The sequence below is a fragment of the Coccinella septempunctata genome, chromosome 8 (genome assembly GCF_907165205.1).
Source record: "Coccinella septempunctata chromosome 8, icCocSept1.1, whole genome shotgun sequence".
In the NCBI taxonomy this organism is placed as follows: Eukaryota; Metazoa; Arthropoda; class Insecta; order Coleoptera; family Coccinellidae; genus Coccinella; species Coccinella septempunctata.
In genome coordinates, this window is record NC_058196.1 from 23,778,155 (window position 1) to 23,799,781 (window position 21,627).

The 21,627-nt window shown below is 37.7% G+C and overlaps 1 protein-coding gene across 1 annotated transcript in view; it reads left to right on the forward strand.

Moving 5' to 3' along the window:
* The first annotated feature begins 17,426 nt into the window (after positions 1 to 17,426).
* LOC123319331 overlaps positions 17,427 to 21,627 on the forward strand; it is a 47,801-nt gene continuing 43,600 nt past the window's right edge. Inside the window, exon 1 of the mRNA XM_044906243.1 lies at positions 17,427 to 17,717. Coding sequence (XP_044762178.1) covers positions 17,660 to 17,717 — 58 coding nt within the window. The 5' untranslated portion in view covers positions 17,427 to 17,659. The remainder of the gene's footprint in view (positions 17,718 to 21,627) is intronic.

Consider the following 21,627-nt stretch of genomic DNA (forward strand, 5'->3'; position numbering starts at 1 on the left):
AACTCCAGTTGAATATCTTATGAAATGTACATACTACGTCGAAAAAACGTTTGTTTTTTTACTTACCTACTTAAGGAATCCCCTCTCTTCGTGTACCTCCAATTTAGGGACACCCTGTAGATACTTGCGGACATTTAACAAGTGTTCTTTTAGGAAGGTGCAAAACCCTCTTATTTTACGTAAATGCTCACATATATTTGATCAATGTGATATTTGAGCAACACATGTTTCGCTACAAATATAGCATCTTTAGGATCACGTCAATCAAAATCAGATATTTCTGTTCTATTGAAGGTTTTCATCGAGTATCGCCACTGCCACATCAATTCAAGGGTACGCTTGACTAAATTCAATAAAGCATATTGAGTTCAATGGTGACAACCAATTTATGGATTGTTGGTAAAAAATGGTATCAAACTACTAGAGCCATTTTGATTGACTTTATATCCTACTATTTCAAAAGCGATGGTTCCCAATGTATCAAAATAACCCAATCTCATTCATTCTCGCTGAGTGAATGGATCCTCAAGGCATTCTTATGGAGAAACAATTAGCACCCTAAAATAAACGATTTCCATTACCGATTCGTATAATGTAAACAAACATCAGATTAATCAACAGCTGCGGCCACTCTTCTCATTGTTTGTATTTTCTGGAAGCGTTGTAGTAAGGAAATAATTGTCTCTCAGTGTATATTGTTTGGATATCGGATATGTTTCCCCCCCGTTATTTATCAAAGGAGATCGGAGATCTACGACAACCGATGAAGCAGATCGCATCTGCTACTATTTAAAACACAGGAAAAGTGTTTCATTTCGATATAATACGAGAGGAGTTGAACAAACATGTCGTTGATGAAAATATACAGAATAGCGAGTGGTGAATTTTGCTCACTTTTGTAACTTGTGAGAAAACATGTCACGACCGTCAAGGAGACCAGAATTTCACCACATTTAGTGGTGTTGGTGTTAGTGAAAATAGAATTCTTTGTTCAAATGATAATATATAAGGATCCACAATATTTGAGGAAGTTCTTCAATTTCGTGACTGTTCCAAAAGTTGCTGATTCTTATTCACCAAATGTCCATTTACGACAAATATATTGTTTTCTCTCTTCTATCCGAATAGTTGTTCCACTCTTCGTTTGATTTTTTTTTCAGTTTCAAGCAAGTTCTTGCCGTTTGCGTTTCTGAGAATTTTGATCAGTTTTTGGTGTATAATCAACTTTTATTCGAAATCTGATCATTTGTTTCGCAATATCTGAGTACTAAACGTACTTGAACTTAATGCGGATGAAGCTAATAGGACTATGTTATATGTTATTGGTGTTCACCATGGATCTCATCTTGGGCCCATCCCATTCATTTTCTTTTTGAATGATGATTTTAATACTGTTGTGTTGAAAACATGTAGTATATTTTTGGTTCTTGCTGATGACATAAAATTTTACCGTATAATCTCATCGGATCATGATGTTGATTTACTCCAGAGAGACATAGAATGATTGGTGATCTGGTATGAGACTAATCGTATACTTTTGAATATCAGCAAATGCTCAGTGATCTCGGTTAGCCTTTCGAGAAAACCACGGTCTGATACCTACTATGTTGATGACTATATTTTGAAAAGAACTAGTTTTGTTGAGGACCTTGGTATCCGATTGGATAGTAACCTAACCTTCAACTCTCATGTGAGCGATATCATAGATATCCTCTGTGCCTGAGGTCAAAAAACTCTTAGCTCTTGGGAGGAACAACTAAGTCTAGTGACTGGAGCAATGACTGGCCATTTGTTTAATAAACACTTAAACAGAATGGGACTGACTAGCTGTTCCCTGTGCCGCTGGTGCAGGAGCACGGATGAAACGGTTCAACACATTCTGTTCTTCTGCAGCAACCTTGAAGACTTAAGGATAACACCCCTAGGAAACACAACTCCTATGGTGAGAGGAACCCCTCTCTGTCGACTTGTAGCGTTTTTGTCAGCATGTCACAGGTCACAGTCTAACCAACTACAAGCGGACCAACAATGGGTCATGAGGCCTCAGTTCACCCCAGTGGGGCACCGCACCTAGAAGAAGAAGAAGAACAAGAAGATATCATAGATAAAGCAATAAAAATGTTGGGTTTCATCATTACAAATTTTAATATGTTTTCTGAAGCTACATTCGAACTTTTGTTCCGTTGTTAGGAAGTACGTGAGGAATATTGCTGAATATCTACTCCTATGTTGTTTGGTCAACTGATCTTGTGAGGATTTCTAGAGACCTTGAAAGAGTTCAAAATAGATTTCTGCGTTTTATAGCCTTCAAACGTGGTATTGACAGAAATGAGAAATCCTAACATTTATTACCTTTCAGTTTGAATCTGCCTGCTTTGGAATCTTAAATACTCATGCATGCGATCGTATTTTGTTGTTCAAGTTGGTCAATGATGATGTGTATTCATCTGAACTTTTATTTCTTGTTAAACTTAACATACCCGCGAGAACAACAGGTAAGTACACATTTGCTTGCTGTTTCAAGATCAAGTTCAAATTATAGAAAAAACTCTTATATGGTCAGATGTCCCACTTTTGTAAACAATGTTTGTTGTAATTCAGATTTTTTAGTTGTAGCCTTAGTTAGTTTAAGAAAGAAACAAATTGAACTCTTTTGGTGTTTGTTATGAGCTGGGAGTGTTATAAATATTTCTTAGAGCAAGTGTTGCACAGATAGATATTTTTGCTGTATTGGTTTTCTTTATGGTTGTTACTTTAAGTGCTTCTTTACATTTGATGACTCCGTAAAAATGTTTTATTGCTTATGTTATAGCAACTAAATAAATAAATGAGTAAATATTCGAATAATTGGTGGAAAAAAATTGAAACTTTTGAAACATTCTCAGAATTTCGTTAATTTTTGTGGAGTAATATATCTAATCGTGGGATCGCCTGTCATATTTGAGAAAATTCAAATATTTTATGGGGTGATGAAATTTTTTTTTTGTACCTTTTCGTCGTACCTTATATTCCTGTCAATCACAAAAGTGATCCTAAACACTTAACGATTTCTCCAGGTGAAATATCTGCTAAAAAACATTCCGGCTCTCTTTTACTCCTCAATTGTGTTATCAGGCAATTAGTTTCTTATGTTCTACATATCTTGTTTCAATATACATGAATACATCCACAATCCCCGATCAATTACCAATTTCCATCGAATTGAAAGATATCGCATTCGTTGTCTCTTCCAGGTATCATCTTCCTCCACGAAACAATCTGTTGGTTGTTCTCGTGTCGTCGACAAACTCGCTGAAGCACGTGTCCTTACACGAAGCCATCCATCCGGTAACGGAATCTGAAGGCCGACCGGCAGCACGTGTCCTGGACGACGTTTATAAACTGGGCCTTATTGCCGAATATGCGGCTCAGGCCGTCACGCCCAAGGGTTACGGAGGAGTTGGAGGGATCGTTAAGGGACATAAAGATGTACTTGACAGCGGATTATGTGGAGCGGATTCGCTGTTTATACACCTCTTGACGTCCCCTTATTAATCGTTGGAAATTATTGAGGTGAGGGGATATACAGGAATAACCGGAAAAACGTTCAGAATAGGAAGAGAGGAGAATCAACAATTTGTTGTTTGAGTTTCCATGGACAGAAGCCGTTTTGGAGCAGAAGTTGTCAATAAAGACCTGGGAGGTCCAATATGACTACAAAGTCTCACCATCCAACAGTCTTACTTTGTCTCAAACCAGGTCGAGCCTTACATCAGATGATATGGGAAGATTGCTGGAATTGGACCTTCTCCTTCATTGAATCACCCCCTGTCCAGTCACTTCTAAAACCTAAGACATCTGTAGTTATCAATAACGATCATAGGTTTCACTGACATTAACCTAATGTTCAAATACCACCACATTCTCAGTTCGAAAGACCAGTAGATGACGTAGGCTTTAGAATAAGGGGTGGTCCAATCGAGAGATGGTCTAATCCTGGCAACCTTCCCCTAGATAAGTAAGGCTACTCTATTACAAGACCTGTATAATAGTTCTTCCCTGAAGATGTCAGTATTGGCATCTTCAGGAATGATTTGAGTCAACAGTTATCAGTTGTATATGTTAACTGTTATATATGTAATAATGCAATAATGGCAGATCTTTGATGAGTCAGAAAGTTCTAGCTTTGTGTCAGTGGCGGCGCCAGAGGTGATTTTGTGGGGGAGGGCTATAATTTTATATTTGAGATTCTGTAAGGTATTTGTTGATAATGTTGATATATCTTTCGGTGGTAATATAAGCTATATGTTCGAAAGAACTACTTTGAAACTTATTCTCATTTGAAGAGAAAAATAAAACCATTTTTTGGTATTAAAATGAATATTTCTCTCAAGTTCTCAGAGAGCAACTCTTCTAAAAAAATCATCGTAGATCCAAAATGTGTTTCATATACTAAGCAACTTTTCTTGTATTAAATCATCGAGCTCATTGTCTATCAGCGGGTTTCATAAAACTCTTACTGCCCGATCAACGATTTGACACTCACTGGATTTCAAAAACGAACTCACTAAAACTTTTTCATTCCTATATATATTGAACAAGAAGCAATTTAGAATCATTGAATAGATGTATATAGATCATAATTTGATTCGAGAATTGAATTCCGAATTCTTATGGCTGAATTATTGATTGAAAACAAATTGACGTTTATCTGTCAATCAAGCGTTGATTCCCCGATCGAGCTTTATGAAACCGGGGGTATGTGCTGCTTAATAGGATAGAAAACAGCTTCTGGCATTTCCAGAATATGTTCGCAAGACACCCAAGAGTGTCAGAACAAACATATAGATTCTCTCACACATGTCACACCTTTAGTTCACTCTAATGAAGGCATCTATTGCATTAATTTCAACTTGGCTCCTTCAATTTATCTACTTTCCTTATGCAAGAAAGCCACTGATTGATTTTGACCTGTTTGTATATCCGATGATTTCACCACGTTGCAAAGATTGTTTCCATCATTCACCTTAATCTTGTTGAAACGAGGAATTTCTTCTTCAGCTTAAAAATTTAACAGTTCGAAAGGTTACAGCCCCTCAATCAGGGCTGAGTTCTTACCACTCCGCTACCTGAAGCTCGCCCTCCAGATCTGATGGACAACAGTATCTGGAAGGGCTTCAAGGAGACTCATCAATTCAACTATTTCCTCATCTGAATCGTTCTTTGTGCTGGATTGTGATGCAGAGACACTCTGTAGCGTGGTGAGTTGCAGATTTCTCCGCTTCCCCACATAATACACACTTGTCAGTTTCGGATAAACCCATTTCCATATTATGCTCCTTGACGCCACAATGCCCTGTGAGGAGTGGTCACTTGTTTTTACTGATGAGAACCACATGCTTTTTGATTTTGAGATTTTAAAATTTGAAAGAAACTTTTTGATTTGTATTTCGTCTTCCTCCTCTAAAAACTCTTTAATGTGACACCAGATTGAGCACCAGGACATTCTTGGTTGCCATAAAGTCACATTTTGTATCTCTTGACTAGATTTGACATGAGAAGTGTCAAATCTAGTCAACTCTAGTCATATCTTCATCTCTAGTAGCAGAGATGCATATAATCTCGGTAAGAATTGGTTGGAAATAGGTTTACGTTGTAATAAACAACACTCCGTTTTTTTATATATCACTGGAACTTCAGTCTCCGTCTACAACCCTCCTATACCAAAATCTTAGTTCCACCCCTACTGTCAATAACGTACACTGCTGTTGTGGATACCCAGGGGGTACAGAAGTCACTTTGGTGTGGCTACCCTTCCTAGAATTCTCCTGTACGTTCCCGTGTTCATCCCTACGATTAGGGAAGCATTCTGCTGGTGCGGATACCCGGGGAGTGCCGAACGCGCCTAAGGGTGAGCCGTCGTAATTCTGTGTCGTCGTATTTCATTCCTTAACCTGGCTGAAGTCCGATGTCTGTCCGTTAAGTGTGCGTCTTAGGTTCTGGCTGGCGAGCACATCCGTAAACCTTGTATAACGTTTCATTCCGTCCGTTTTGTCTGTAAATTCACTGATCTCGAGTCTTTCACTGTACGAATATTATAATAAAGCTATTTTTGATTCCTTGTACGAGTCGGCAAATATAAGTTGTTTTTGACTTTCACTGGTTGTCGCTAACACCCCAGACAACGAGGAACCTTGTCTTCGGCTCGTAGCTACCAGGGTAGGTTTGCTATTTTCCCTTAAAGAATAGCTGGCGCTCGAGTACCCCGAGAAAAAGCCGTTACAAGGTCTATCCATCATTTGTTGCTGTTTATTGTCAATTTTATTTCGTAGAGTGCTTCGAGTGAATGAAAATTTTTTTTGAAGGTAAACACAGAGCTTTACTGAGGAATACATGGAGAAAGTAAGTAGGTATACTGAAAACATAACGAATCGTATAATACGCTAAAACTACAAACTTCTCAGTGCTTTTACGGAAGCAACAAAAATATTCTTCATGTTATGTTCCCTTCAGCACCTTTCTCTAACACCACAAATGGCAAATCATTACGTTCCATGAAGGCCAATCTTCAGTGATAAGGACACAAAAATTGCCTCCCTCAAAAACTTACTCCTCATTGCAAAAGTATCTGTTGTGAAAGCTTAATGCCCTAGAAAATTTGCCGCCTTTCAAACACCTGGCTGTCAAGCAGTTGGTTGAAATTCATGGATTCAAGATTCCCTTTCGAACAAGAGTAGTGAGAGAGAATTGTTAGAAATTTGAACGAGTAGAACTGAAGGCTATCCTCCTTCATGCTATATATATACCACATTATATCTTTTTTCCACCGAAACACACACTCCACCAACATCGCCGCATCATCAAGTTTCGCACTCGACTACTGGAGATATCGAGGTCAAAATTAATTTAGATAAATACGAAGATACGAGCACCCCACCATCTGATTCATCAACTTCGAGCGAGCATCCATTCAACAGTTGTATGGCGCCGGTGTGGGGACTACCCGAGTTCTGGAGAACCCTCCAGCCCTTCTGAATGACTGCAAGACTGTACACGAACTTTTTTGCTAACAACCTATCGAGAATAGGCAGAACGCCGTTATTCATGATGTTCCCAGCTTTATCCGCGGCAGCTAACGATGCCGGCTCCACGCGCGCCAAAAGGACGTTCCAATAGAGCCTCCAACTTCAGTCCCGTCTCTGTCGGTGAAGTTTGTCAAAATAATTGAATAGTCTCGAATTCTGCCATTGAGGTATTCGGTGTTGCTACGGTTAATCATATTTTCTTGAAGTTTGAGATAGTTATCGGACAGCACTTGACGTTAACGAGGATAACCAGGTATCAGGATTTGTTGGATGTTCAGTATGCGTTGAGCGCGGTAGTGTTCTTCTTGATGTTCGAACAATGTGTGCATTTCTAATTGATGGAGATTGGCAAATATGCCGCTCGCGAATTGCTCACTTGCGTTGTTCAATTAGGAGGGTAGTTTTAGTTCCAGGGGTTGGGCATGCGAGCTACGTTTAAAGTTTCATCCAGTGGGCAGAACGACGTTTCGAATAAGGTGTGTTGGCACTTAGAATATTCTGGAAAATACAGCATCGAAAAGGCTATTGGCTGATACTCTAAAATTGTTTATATTTTTTTTCCTTTCATGCATTGCAATTGGAGAACTTAAGTCATAATCAAGTCTTCGAAATAGTTCGAAGAAATCTGTATTATTTCTTGATATATTGTATTATTTCTTTGTCGTTTTCTGCCTTTTGTTATGTTTCAATATCATTTCGAGGTCAAGTCCATGGAAAAGATGCCCTTAAGTGTTGAATCCTTAATTTGTAAACAAATTTGACATCATTACACTACTGACAGGGAGTTAAGGTTTTTACGTGAGGTTTTTCCTGAGATCTTGTATCATACGCCGTATGAAACTCCATTACATTATCCTCTGCTAAAACTACATATGCAATACTGTCTGCTAACTAAAAACTTATTGCTGACATTGAAAATAATATATTCGTATGCAGAAAAAACTTTTTCTACTGAAGTGTAAACATCGCCTGACACTCTTCGCTCGCAGCGAAAATTTCACATCTTAAGTCTAGGCATCCATGTATTCACCCAAGTTTTTGACAAGGCAACCTAATACGGTTGCATTCCGAATCAAATAACCTTTTATTTGATATATACGAGGATATATTGAAAAATTCTTAGCCTACTATAGAATCAAACAAAATTTCAATGTAAAAATATTTTATTACTCAACATATTTTCCTCTCAATTGGATACATTTATTATTACAGCGAATCTGCAACATTTCTAGACCTTTAAAAAAAAAAGTTTCTTCTTGCTCTGCAAACCAGACCTCCACAGCTTTGATTACCTCCTCTTGGAAGAAAATTTACGACCTTTTAAACTTTTTTTCAGTTGAGGAAAGAGATGATAGTCGGATGGAGCCAATTCTGGTGAATAAGGAGGGTGTTCTAGTAATTCAAACCCTAAATCACGAATTTGGCATGGCAACATGAGATTTGTGTGCGTTGTGCTGCAATGCTGCAAAAACAAAACACCAATGGATAGCTTTCCGCGTCTCTTCTCTCTCTCTTCAGAGTTGCTCTGTTTTTGGATCGTAGAAATGTACCCAAGTCTCATCCATAGTAACAATTCGGTCTAGTCTACATTTAATTCAAATCTAGCACAGATCGAACGCGATGCTTCTACCCTTGCACGCTTTTGGTCAACATTCAAACATTTGGGGATCCATTTTGCAGCAATTTTTCTCATGTCCAAATTCACGTGAACTATATGATGAACGCGTTTGTATGAAATATTCAGTGCTTCAGATATCCTCTTTAGCCGAATTAGACCGTTTGATAAAATCATGTCATGAACTGCATCGATATTTTCGGGGAATGACACAGAAACTGGCCTTCTCGATCGGTCATCATCTTCAATGGAAAATTTACCTCTGTTGAAGCTTGCACTCCAATTTTTCACGGTCGCATACGAAGGACATTGACCACCAAGGGTATTAAGCATATCTTCGTAAGTCTGCTTACCTCTTAACCCTTTCAAATGCAGGTACTTGATGATGTTCCGATACTCCAATTTTTCTATTTTCACAATTTCGGTGGACATTTTCTTTCTTTTAGTTTATTGCGTACCTCTGATTTACTTTTTGACCTCAAACTTCACACTGACACTTCTAATGAATAATTTTTCGTTGCCATGGTAACGCAATATTTTTTTATGCATCTGGTCTAGCCTAACTAGATATCAATACATCCTCGTAATTTGATAACATAACTGATGAGGGTTTAAACACAACGTCTACGTACCTGTTTGAAGCCGGCAACTTCAGTGTTGGCAGAGGTAAAAGTAGACAACCTTTATTTTTTCAGTTCTTTGAGGTTTATTGTCTCAACTTCTATTTTGGATCCAAATTGTCTTCGGTAGGCCATTTAGCCCTATGCAACCTATTTGCAATGTATCAATGTAATAATTATCTAGCATTTATTCGTTATTACCATTGAATAACAGTACATATTTCTAATACCGGATCTTAGACCATCAGCGGAGTAGGCGAAGAACAAAACTTCACTTGTGAGGCCTTGATCACAGTGTATTGAAGGCTTCTAACGACGTTTTTATAACAAAACCTTAGATGGTATGTACCAGAGATTAGAGGGAAATCTCCATAAGCAACAGTTATTTTTATTTGGAAGTTTTTTAATGGATTATTCGTCAACCATTCGTGGAGAATATGGAACTACCATTCATAACCCCCTAAACTCCATGTGTGAGTCTATCGATTAACTCAGCCGGAAATCCTTGATACCAAACAGGACTGATTAATATTCGACGATCGTTGAGATTATAATCGTATATCATATTTGGAGTATCTCCCGCTAATATAGGGCTGTTCAAACCCTCGCCACCCACACCCTTGGCGTCGTAAAATAAGGACGTGTCGATTTTCCAACCCTACTCTGTCTACATGCTATCTTGTTTCTGTTTAGCGCCGAACTGAACATTGGTATCGATGTTATGCTCTCGTAGTCGAGGATTATCGTGATCAGTTCACTAGTTCTGGAACTGATTGGGGTGTCAGAGTCACGGGGGTGCTCGCGTTGAGAGTAAATATTGCAGAAATTTGAGCCAATCAGATTGAGGGCGTGTGAAGTTTGCTCGTTTATCCATATCCTATTTTCATTACTCACTGGACCGGTTTATTACGCAGCTTTGATAAAATTCAATATTGTACCTACGTCGAAGAGTTTATTAGTGATTAGTAACAATGTAACGCCAGTCTTTAATCCAGAAATATGGTCATTGTAGTTCCGTGTTATTTTAGTTGTGTGTAATTTCTTGAATCACCACTGATGTACCAGAACTTCGAACGAAAAAAAGGGTAATGCTAACCAAAGCTTATGAATCTTTAGTGAGGCTAGAGGAGGAAGTTTAGCTCTGTGAGCTCATTTGTGTGCCACAATAGTCCGTTTTGGTTCGATTATCTTCAGGGCTTCTAGGAAATATATGATGAAAACTTCGGCAAGTTATTGAGAATTCTGTTTTCTCCCCATCCTTCCACCACAACCAATCGAATCAAAATATCATAACCAGGACACTAAAGATTGCAGATTTGAGATTATAAAATCGATGAAGAAAAAAGTTCAGAGTACAGGATCATGAGTCCATTGCTTGAGATATCTAATCAATCTAATGTAAGATGTTCTCGAACCTTTTCAGGAAAAATCGATAAAAACTCAAGAAGAGTCTGAGATAAAACAAATACTCTTTGATGGCCAAAAGTTGAATATCATAGCCAAAGTTTATATTGATTTCTATAATTTGATAAGTTTGTGTTGAAGCAACCAATCTTTTTTTATATTGAAACAGCTATTTGCATGATCCATATTTCAACTATTGATGTTGTTTGCAGAAAGGAAATGTGTTACTTGTTTGAGGTAGACATAAAAAGGTAGACATAAAAGTGTAGCTGCTCTATATTTGAGCTCTAAATGGTACATTTATGTAATAAAACAAACTTTATACCTATTCTGCAATATGGTTGATTTGGTATGAGTTTCACTACATTTTTGAGTGAGTTTTCCTCTACTATACAAGTTTCGAGATTATACATAAGAGCTCCTTCATATGGGTTAAGGTAATTCTGAAGCAGTATAATTGTGAAGTGAAAGACACTTTATATAAGAAATTGCTGTGGCCAAAACAACCCGAAAAAATGTCACTTATCAATTAATCTAAGAGTGCCTGGAGCGCTAGACATACAACAATTAATTTCAGTAACCCAAAACATGTTGCCTTGGAAGAAAATAAACGACTCGAAAAATGGGGGAGAGTTTCCACTCATTGTGTTATTTCAACTGAAGATCCCCTACCTCAGTTGATGGCAGAGGAGAAAGATGTGAAAAATTTAGTGTATATTCTGTACATCAGGTGTTGATTCGCCGAGCTACTCGGGGTACTTGGAGGTGACTCATTGATATATGAGCCTGAAGTGGTCAGAGAGACAACTGACAGCTAAAAATGCCTGAATATACAAGCCGGATCTTTTGGCATATATTCGCACAGGGTTTTCGAGTGGTGCTGCCAAGCCTCACTTACTTTATAGAATCCTACACCCATCAATGACTACCAGACATACAGAGTAAGTGAGGATTGGTTCAGTCTTGGTTTGACAGGTGGCGTGAAATTGAAAATATTTTTCACGCTCCGGTTTCGCTCCTTTGAGCGAAACCCCATCATCCGGTTGAAATGTTTATCACTGCACTGTACTGATGAGGGACAGTAATCCTGAAACCAGTCTACAGTTTGTGATAAGATATTTCAATTTATCTGGGTATTTCAACGCTGTTTCATGACTAGCTCGCATTAATGAAACGACAATACATCGAATGGAGAATTCTCTTCAATTTGGGTTATCACTGCATATGCAAGTTTAAACTGAATAATTATAAGTTCATGATTTTTTCAAATGCACCGTGGAAACTATTCGAAATTACTCTTCAACTATAGGGTTTCCAAATTTAAATTGCTTGGTTTCAAGTTAACGATTTGGCAACAGTGCCTACTAGAAAATAAAAAAAAACAATATCCGATCAGCTGGTTTATAAAACAACAGCTGTTGATTCACAGGCGTCTACTTAGTGGCGAGCCTCAACTGCAACCGGCCATAAAAATCCCATAAAATTTTACGACCTTCCTCGTTCGTCGCAGACTTCATAGACAGCCATCTTTGTCTATTTCATCAAGATAATGTATTTGTTGTCCTTTATTATCGAGGCATATTTCAGTCGATGTTGCCAACTTGTGCAATTGGAATGAAACGCTTTAAATTTTAAATACCCATTTTTATTTTTCATTTTTAAGTGCTTAAAATATTTATTTGGGAAACGGTTGGAATGGTTATTTCAAAATGTGACGTTTCAAAAATATTTCATAAAAAATACATAATTTTGCAAGCCTTTCCACAACTTTTCGTCACGCTTAAATTGTCAGATTGAGTGAATATATACTTTTCAACATATAATTAACCACATATCTCTTAATCTGACACGCTCGAGTATCTACAATGATAATTTTTTTTTTTTACTATTCCTGACAGGCTGTCCTATAGAAGTAGAGGTACTCTACAGGGTCCAAGGTATCACCTCTTATATTAATCTGACACACTCGAGCAAATCCCGAATTTCCCACTTGCCCTTCACAACTACAGGTACTAACTACAACATTCCAAAGATATCCTTATCTTACCAAAATGGTGAATCCCTTGGATATCCCCTGAAACTATTTAAAATCATTCTTCAAATATGGGGTTTCAAAATTCAAATCGCTTGATTTCAAGTTTACGATTTGGCAACAGTGCCTACTAGAAAATAAAAAGAACAATGTCCGATCAGCTTGTTTATAAAATATTAGCTGTTGATGTACAGGCGCCTACTCAGTGGCGAGCCTCAATTACAACCGGTCATAAAAATCCCATAAAATTTTACGACCTTCCTCGTTCGACGCAGACTTTATAGACAGCCATCTTTGTCTATCTCAGCAGGATAATATATTTGTTGTCCTTTATCATCAAGGCATATTTCAGTCGATGTTGCCAACTTGTTCAATTGAAATGAAACGCTTTAAATTTTAAATACCCATTTTTATTGTTCATGTTCAAGTGCTTAAAATAATTTTTTCGGTAAACGGTTGAAATGGTTATTTCGAAATGTGACGTTTCAAAGATATTTCATAAAAAATACATAATTTTGCAAGCCTTTCCACAACTTTTAGTCAAGCTTAAATTGTCAGATTGAGTGAATATATACTTTTCAACATATAATTAACCACATATCTCTTAATCTGACACGCTCGAGTATCTACAATGATAATTTTTTTTACTATTCCTTACAGGCTGTCCTATAAAATTTCCCCTAGATACAGGTCTATTTTTTAGTAGAGGTACTCTACAGGGTCCAAGGTATCACCTCTTATATTAATCTGACACACTCGAGTAAATCCCGATTTCCCACTTGGCCTTCACAACTACAGGTACTAACATTCCAAAGATATCCTTATCTTACCAAAATGGTGAATCCCTTGGATATCCCCTGAAACTATTTAAAATCATTCTTCAAATATGGGGTTTCAAAATTTAAATCGCTTGGTTTCGAGTTTACGATTTGGCAACAATGCCTACTAGAAAATAAAAAAAACAATGTCCGATTAGCTGGTTTATAAAATAACAGCTGTTGATTCACAGGCGTCTACTTAGAGGCGAGCCTCAACTGCAACCGGCCATGAAAATCCCATAAAATTTTACGACCTTCCTCGTTCGACGCAGACTTCATAGACAGCCATCTTTGTCTATCTCATCAGGATAATATATTTGTTGTCCTTTATTATCAAGGCATATTTCAGTCGATGTTGCCAACTTGTGCAATTGAAATGAAACGCTTTAAATTTAAAATACCCATTTTTATTCTTCATTTCTAAGTGCTTAAAATAATTTTTTTTTGGAAACGGTTGGGATGCTTATTTCAAAATGGGACGTTTCAAAGATATTTCATAAAAAATACATCATTTTCGTCAGAAGGAGTCGTCCCTATTGTCGTGCTTCAGTTCACTTATGATCTGTTTATTGTATTAATTTCCTTCACTGGTGTTAATTAGTGTTTTCAATTAAAATTTGGTTGACATGCATGTTCCGGGTTTCATCCCATTATCAATCAGTTTTGATAAGGGGATTATCAAAACTGATTGATAATGGGATTATCAAAACTGATTGATAATGGGATGAAAGCCGAAACATGCATGTCAACCAAATTTTAATTAAAACCTGTGAAACTAGTCAAGTGTTTAATTTTTCCTTTGTTAGAGAGTTTTTATGCAATAAAGTTATGATTTCCAATTAATCACTTCATTATTATTACACGTTTCCTCGAATTGTTCTGAGACACGAGCTCTTGAATTCTCATACAGATTTTAATGCTTAACAGTTTGTAACTCGGAACTGCTGTGGAGGAATAGACCGCCACTGTGGTGGATAAAGTGGAAACATATTCGAAGGAAGGTCCACATATGTGCCCGACTCTGAGTAGCATAGAATAAGCTATTTTCCAGCACCTATACCCCACTAGAAACCTATAGGCCTTTCAATGACACCCAGAAGCATATTCCAAAAACACATCCTCCTCCGTGCGTTGAATTTTAATGCAATCAGATCCCACTTCAAAGGACCTCGCATCCTTTCCTCTCCCCCTCTTATAATTCCCTATCATAACTGAAACGGGTAATTCAATGGCAACTTAACACCGTTCGTGCGGTGACGACAAGGCGCACTCTTTCAAATTTGCTGGAAATCCATTAAAATTCCAATTATCGAACTTCTCCATTCGGATTAATACTTTCGGGGCGATCGGAAGAAGAAGGCGGCTTCCTCTTTTCACGACAAAAGAGGCGGAAACACCACAATTATTTTGGCCGAGCGATAAAACGGTTTCCGAGGAACGGAAAGGTTGAGGAACTATGGCGGATTGATATTTAGGGGATGGATAAGTGGGCGCGAGAGGCGCAGCGGGGAATAGAGAAAAATTCAATTAAAACGGTAATTTTGACTACGAGAATTTATTCCGGGCACACGGCGATAAGAGTGCGATTTTTGTTCGTAATATCGGGAGACTTATAATTGAAGGGAAGTTTCGCCATTCCCAATGTTCGGGAATGAATTAATAATAAAGTTAAGCACTTGTTAATTTTTCTTATATCACCTCTGGACCAGACTTAGCAACATATCTCCCATATAAAAGAGGATTGCATGATTGTAAAGGCATTGTAATAATAGAAAATATCACAAAAAAAATCTCGATTGAGACCACAGAAGAAGGAACCTGTGACTACAACCCATTGAACTCTAAAAGAACTGGAAGGGCCTCTTAGGTACCGAAATACGACGAAGTGTGTGTCCAAGTGAGACGGAAGATGTAGAGCAACTCATCTCTTTCTAATGGTTCGGCAACCAATCGAATAACCGCATCAAAATGTGTGTCCAAGTGAGACGGAAGATGTAGAGCAACTCATCTCTTTCTAATGGTTCGGCAACCAATCGAATAACCGCATCAGACGTCGGACGTCTTTTTTCTTTTACTATTCCGGACAGGCTGTCCTATAGAATTTCCCCTAGATACAGGTCTATTTTCAGTAGAGGTACAGGGTCCAAGGCATCACCTCTTATATTAATCTGACACGCTCGAGTAAATCCCGAATTTCCCATTTGGCCTTCACAACTGCAGGTACTAACTACAACATCCCAAAGATATCCTTGTCTTACCAAAATGGTGAATCTCTTGGATATCCCCTGAATCCCCCAGGGAATGTTCCCAATATCAGAAGGACATTCGTGGGATGGCAGTCTTTTGGGTCTACGGACATCCCATTCCACACAATATCTCTCTTAGTAAGTGCTTCTGGAAGATTTTGAAAAACAAGAACCATATTTTGGGAGCTAAATCATTTCAAAGGTCTGGTCCCGTTGCTTCAGTGAAGACATAACTGGTTTCTTAAGAATTATTGTCGAAATAATTGAAAAACCAGTTAGCCAATAGTTTTATATTTTTGTTAGATTTACCTTTTGGGTGTATTCATCCTTATCTTTGGGGCTTGTTTTGCTTTTCAACCAGGCTTAAGCCTACGACCCTCGCACCAGATGCTACGAAAAGACAAAAAAAAAACGATGTGAGCAGACTTATAATTTCTTAGGGCTGATTGCGACTGTGTGCCCTCCTGTGACTGAAGAGACCCAACCGTGACCTACAGATCCTTCCACACTCCGGGCATGGATAATCACCAACTAGATCTGGCCGCCGCTGTATCTTTCTCGAGTCTCCATTATAATTGTATACCAAAAACTTCCTCTGTGACCTATCTAACGCTAGTTGTTTCCAGTTATGATTGGCATTAACTGATTTTAGGGATGGATGTAATAAATCCTCAAACCGCTTATACTGGCCTCCTGGTTTCCAAGCTCCCTCTGTGAATTCGCCATACAAAGCTATTTCGGGGACTCTTGTGTCTTGTAACCTCAGAATGTGTCCGCTCCATCTGAGTCTGGCCCTCGTTACTTGAGTCTCAATTGTTATACAACTCGCGCGTTGCAAGACATCTGCATTCGGAACTTTGTGGAACCATCTGATGTGCATTATTTGTCTTAAATGACGTTGTTGACTTTGTTCAAGCTGTTTAATATGTCGCCTATAGGGCGTCCAGCTTTCGCTTCCGTAAAGAAGCGTTGGGAGGACCACTGCTTCGTAAACAGCTGTCTTGGTCTTCAGATTGAGGTCGTGATTCTGGAACACTCTGTCCGTGAGCTTCCAGAATGCCCGTGTTACTAAGAACTAATACCTAAAGGAGAAATCCATTGAATTGGCAGATCTAGTGTTTGCCATATCTAGTGTTTGCCATCTGCCCGTAAGTTTGGTTCCTTTTCTAGGCCTTAGTTCCTAGTATCCAACCATAAGAAAAACCTACTTAGTTTTTTCTAGGAAACTAAAGTAAGCCATTATACAGGAATGGAACAAAAATCCATACGATCTGATTCTCATTATCAGAAAGCATAGATCTCAAAAGGTTCTCGAGTCAATGGTCAAAAAATGCAGCACAAACTTTCCGTCCAGTGCGAACCCAATGATACATGAATATTATGCGGTCCGGGGCTCTCGGAGGCAACTGACGACAAAAACAACATCGAAACGGAAGTCCGATACACCACCCCATTCCCGACAACACCCCTGTCACATCAAGTTATCAGTTAAGCCGCCCGATTAATTACCATCAATCCATATCAATGTAAAAACGAAGCACCCACTCTTGATCTCGCAACAGTCCACGTTTGCGCAATGCCCCTGTCCAAGATCTCTCCCGAAATTATCCAGTATTCTTCCCACGATACCCCGAAAGTTCGCAGCGCCTAGCTGAGCGCGACTCTACGAGCGCGCCCCGACGCCGTGACGTTGAAGAACGCGCCCCCCCGTTCAAATGTCGCGAATTTATCTGTTTCCCTGAACGCATCACGAGCCGCGATAGGGCTCGATGTGGAAAAGCATTCAGTCGTCGTTTATTTTCTATGCGAGCACGTTTTCACTGTAACGCACGTTTATGGAAGTGATGTGATACCGTTACCATGATTTGGATTCGATGGTCAGCTCGGATCTGTGTCTTTTTCTTCTTTTTATTGAAAGGTACTTAGAGATATTTTTTTAAATCGATTTATCGTTGAGGGTTGATTAAAGTTATGGGTGCTGCACTGGAGAATGAATATGGCAAACTGAATGAGTTGACCAGAACTACTTAATAAAATCGATAATTTTTGTCACACTTCCAACTGGACAAAAAAAGGGTACGGAAATTATATGCAAAAATCTCAGGAGATGCTCCAAGTTGAAGAGTAACTCTAGGATATCCTAGAATCCATTCATTTTCGATAATGATCCGGTGAAATCAGACAAGAAATTACCAACAATTTTGGATGAGCTAATGAAATCTTCCTCATAACCTATGTAAATGTTCAAAATTCGAGAACAACAATCAGAACTCATAAGTTTCAGTAATGAATCACACAAAACTCTTCAAAGCCTTACTGTAACAGTGATTTTTTTATTTGGACACATATCTATTGTGGAAAGCTGAGTTTTTCTAGTTCCAATTTAATGGCCAAGCAATTCATTTTCTCATTTATGCATATCAAATATATAATTTTTTGATTAAAAGCATACAAATTCTTAACATCACACAATAATTATAGCATCTGTATGAGATAGACATTTAGCCAAGGTTAGCTTGAAGGGGTACCATACAATTTGTATCTTAGATCTTAGGGAAAAACCCCAGAAAAAACTCATTCTTCCTGTGAGTGTAGCGGATTGTAAATACAGGAACAGAATTAAGAAATGAACTGAAATATTTGATATTGAAGGACATCTCGCACAACAAAAATTGGTCCTTTCCTCGAAACAAAGGAAATCAGTTAGTCTCCTCCAAGTTACAGTAAAGTTCATCTGAATTGATAGGAAAAAAGAAGGAATTGTAAAATCATAAAATTAAATTCAATACAACAGAATTACTTTAAATTCCCAAAGCGATTGTAAAAAGATTTGGGAACTGTATGGATAGCCCTCAAACCATCCTGGAATTTATGAATGAATGATTAACCAGATGATTTATGGTTTATTCTGCTTCCCCGCATTTACAACTAGGGCTTTCAACTTAATTTCATCTGAAAAGCATACTAGTGCATTGACCTGTTTTTATAGTATTTAGAATATATCGTATTTTTTTGAATTTTTTTTTATTAAGAATTGGTTGAGTACAATTTCATTTGGTCAACAAAAAATCAACAATTTGTAAAATTATTCCTATAATTATTTATTGCACCTAGATTACCTATTTACCAACGAAGATCAAAACTAGGACCTCTATTCGAAGAGTGCTCGTATTCTATTCAGACTGCCAAATGTCTTGGTCACATTCGAATTGAGAAAAGAGTTTCACCACAAAAAAAAATGCTACTTCAGTCATGGAACTGTTATACAAAGCATTCCAGACCATCCTTTTTTTAACTTGTATAAGTCCTCGAAATGAAAACATAAGATTCACGACTATTTTTTATCTAGTTTCTAGATTCTTCGGATCAGAAATATCTTTGGTTCAGATCTTTGACTCGAAGCAAATATTTTAATAGTAGATTTTGGAGGTCAAAAGACCTTTACCATTTTTTTGGAATCTGCTCGGTTTCAAATGATACAGGCTGTAGAGAAACCATAAGAAAAATTTATTTTTAGTTCTCATGAACGGTTTCATCGAATGAAATGAATTTCGGAATATAATTTTTCACGCATTTGACGAATCTTTTTCGAACACAAGATATCACCGACGTTTTTCAGATTTCCCATTATGGCCATTTCGCACTATAAAAATATACCCTCAATTCAAAGAACCCAACTCTTGAAACTAAGTTGGACGCTATCTAATGAATATTTGAGCGTTTTGTAAATAAAAGTATTTTTCATATTTTCTTGTATAATGCGCCGTTTTTGAAGTTATCTGTGAATTTCGAAAAATTTTGTACTTTGACAGAACTCAAACTAAAGGATCCACAGATGTGTAGTGTTACATATTCACCTAGTTACTCTGAAGGAAATTCTGTTTTTCAAGGGGTGGAACCTTAGAACATAGATACCGGGAATGGCCATTCAGTGCTACAATTGAATGTTTTGCAGTACAAACATTCGATGTTTCTCTGTCTAGCGCGACACTAAGACAATAGCGTTAAATTGGAAAATTCACATATTTCCTATTTATTCGTACTGAAAATTGATGTGACACTGATGTCCAAATCAACTGTCTCAAATGTGATTGGCGACACTATCTCACTCCAGTCTTTGGAATGTTTAATTTCCATTTCAAGTATTTATGTTCAAAGGGGGGAACAGCTCATAATGAAACCAAAAATGGCAATATCTTTTACTTTTGGCCAAATCGGAACAAACGATGTAGCTAAAAAGTATTTCTTTTGACCTCAAGATTCTACTGTTTAAATATTTGTAACAATCAAAGACTCACCCTGTATACTTATAAATTTCGACTAGAAATTAATCAATGCTACTTTGATTGTTTGAAGTAACAGGCACTGTCCAAATCAATTGGTAGGAAATGATTTTAGGAAATATCCATGTAGCTGTCAAGAGAACCCTATTTCCTCTTCATGACCAAACTCTATTTGAGAACACTGGTATCCAACGCATTTAATTGAGATCGAGAGGTCCCGCGGGAGGACCAAATGTGTTCTAGACAAATATTCAATTGAGACTGCAAACATCAGAGGACACAAGTTTTAAATTAATTTGTCTTGCATTTAATGGATTCCTTGCCGCTCATATTTGTCCACCTTTGTTGATTCATTTCTGATGTGTCAAATACGTGTTGAGTTGTTGAAGTTTCAAGGGAATAAACCCTTCTAACTAATGAAAGAAAGACGAATTACTCCCTAGTTATATTTGACACTGTTTTTTCTTGAAAATTAGAAAGAGAACTTTTCCAGTAACTCAAAATTTGTTGAATAGTATCTACAGACCAAATTCAAAATATTGAAACCTTCAAAAATGTCTAATTCAGCTGAGGAGCGATAGTCTAAAGCAAGACGAGCATATGATAACACCAACTGAGAAAAATCCATGTTTCTTTAACTTAAGAACCTATCTTAAGTTAACCTTACCTAACCTAACCTATCTTCAATAGAAATTACGAACAGAGTTCTTCATTGTCCTCTTCATCCACCTATAAAAATGTTGAATAAAACTTAGGGTAAACTTATATTCCATAAAAAGCTATTATTCAAAGCAAGACGCAATGAATGCATATGGAAACTGCGACTATTTCTGATTTCTAATGAGGACTGAATCTCAGAGAGGAAAAATTCCCAAAAATTACTATAACATTCTCTTCTCTTAGTTTTTCCCAACTAATCGTTATACTCTGCTGAAAAGAGATAGTCCAAAGCCAGGCGTGCAAAGACCAACTCGGCAACTCCAATTTTTCGTGGAAACTTGGAATTTAGGTGGAAGCAACGAATGAAATATTATATTGTGCTCATCTTCTTGCTTTTGGCATCCTCTGACTCGAAGAAGAATGATATTAAATTCCACAAAAACGTCTAAGAAGCGATAGACCAAAACCGAGCGTGCAATGAACGCCGATGAGAAAACTCGTCCACTGTTATTAGGACCACGAGACTCCTGGTAGAGACGATATACATGTATGTAATAATCTCGAATCCCGTTGAAAAGTCGAAATAAGATTAATAATACCAATGCAACGCGAAAACGAAGTGGAATTTCAATAATGGCATCTTCTGACGGAATTGCCATGAACACCTACAGCGGTTCATATAAGACGAAATGGAAATTCGGATACTTCCTGAAATTGAGACCGGAAACGTTTCGCGTGGATATTGGCTCGGCGTGGAAACGCAGGCATGGCCCTGACGTTCGTTGCGAGGAAAATATGGCATTTCCTCATCCCGTGACAGAGAAATAAGCGAATTCTAGCTGCCACACGGAGCAGTGCGCTATAGTTTCATTTTTTTGTTATTAT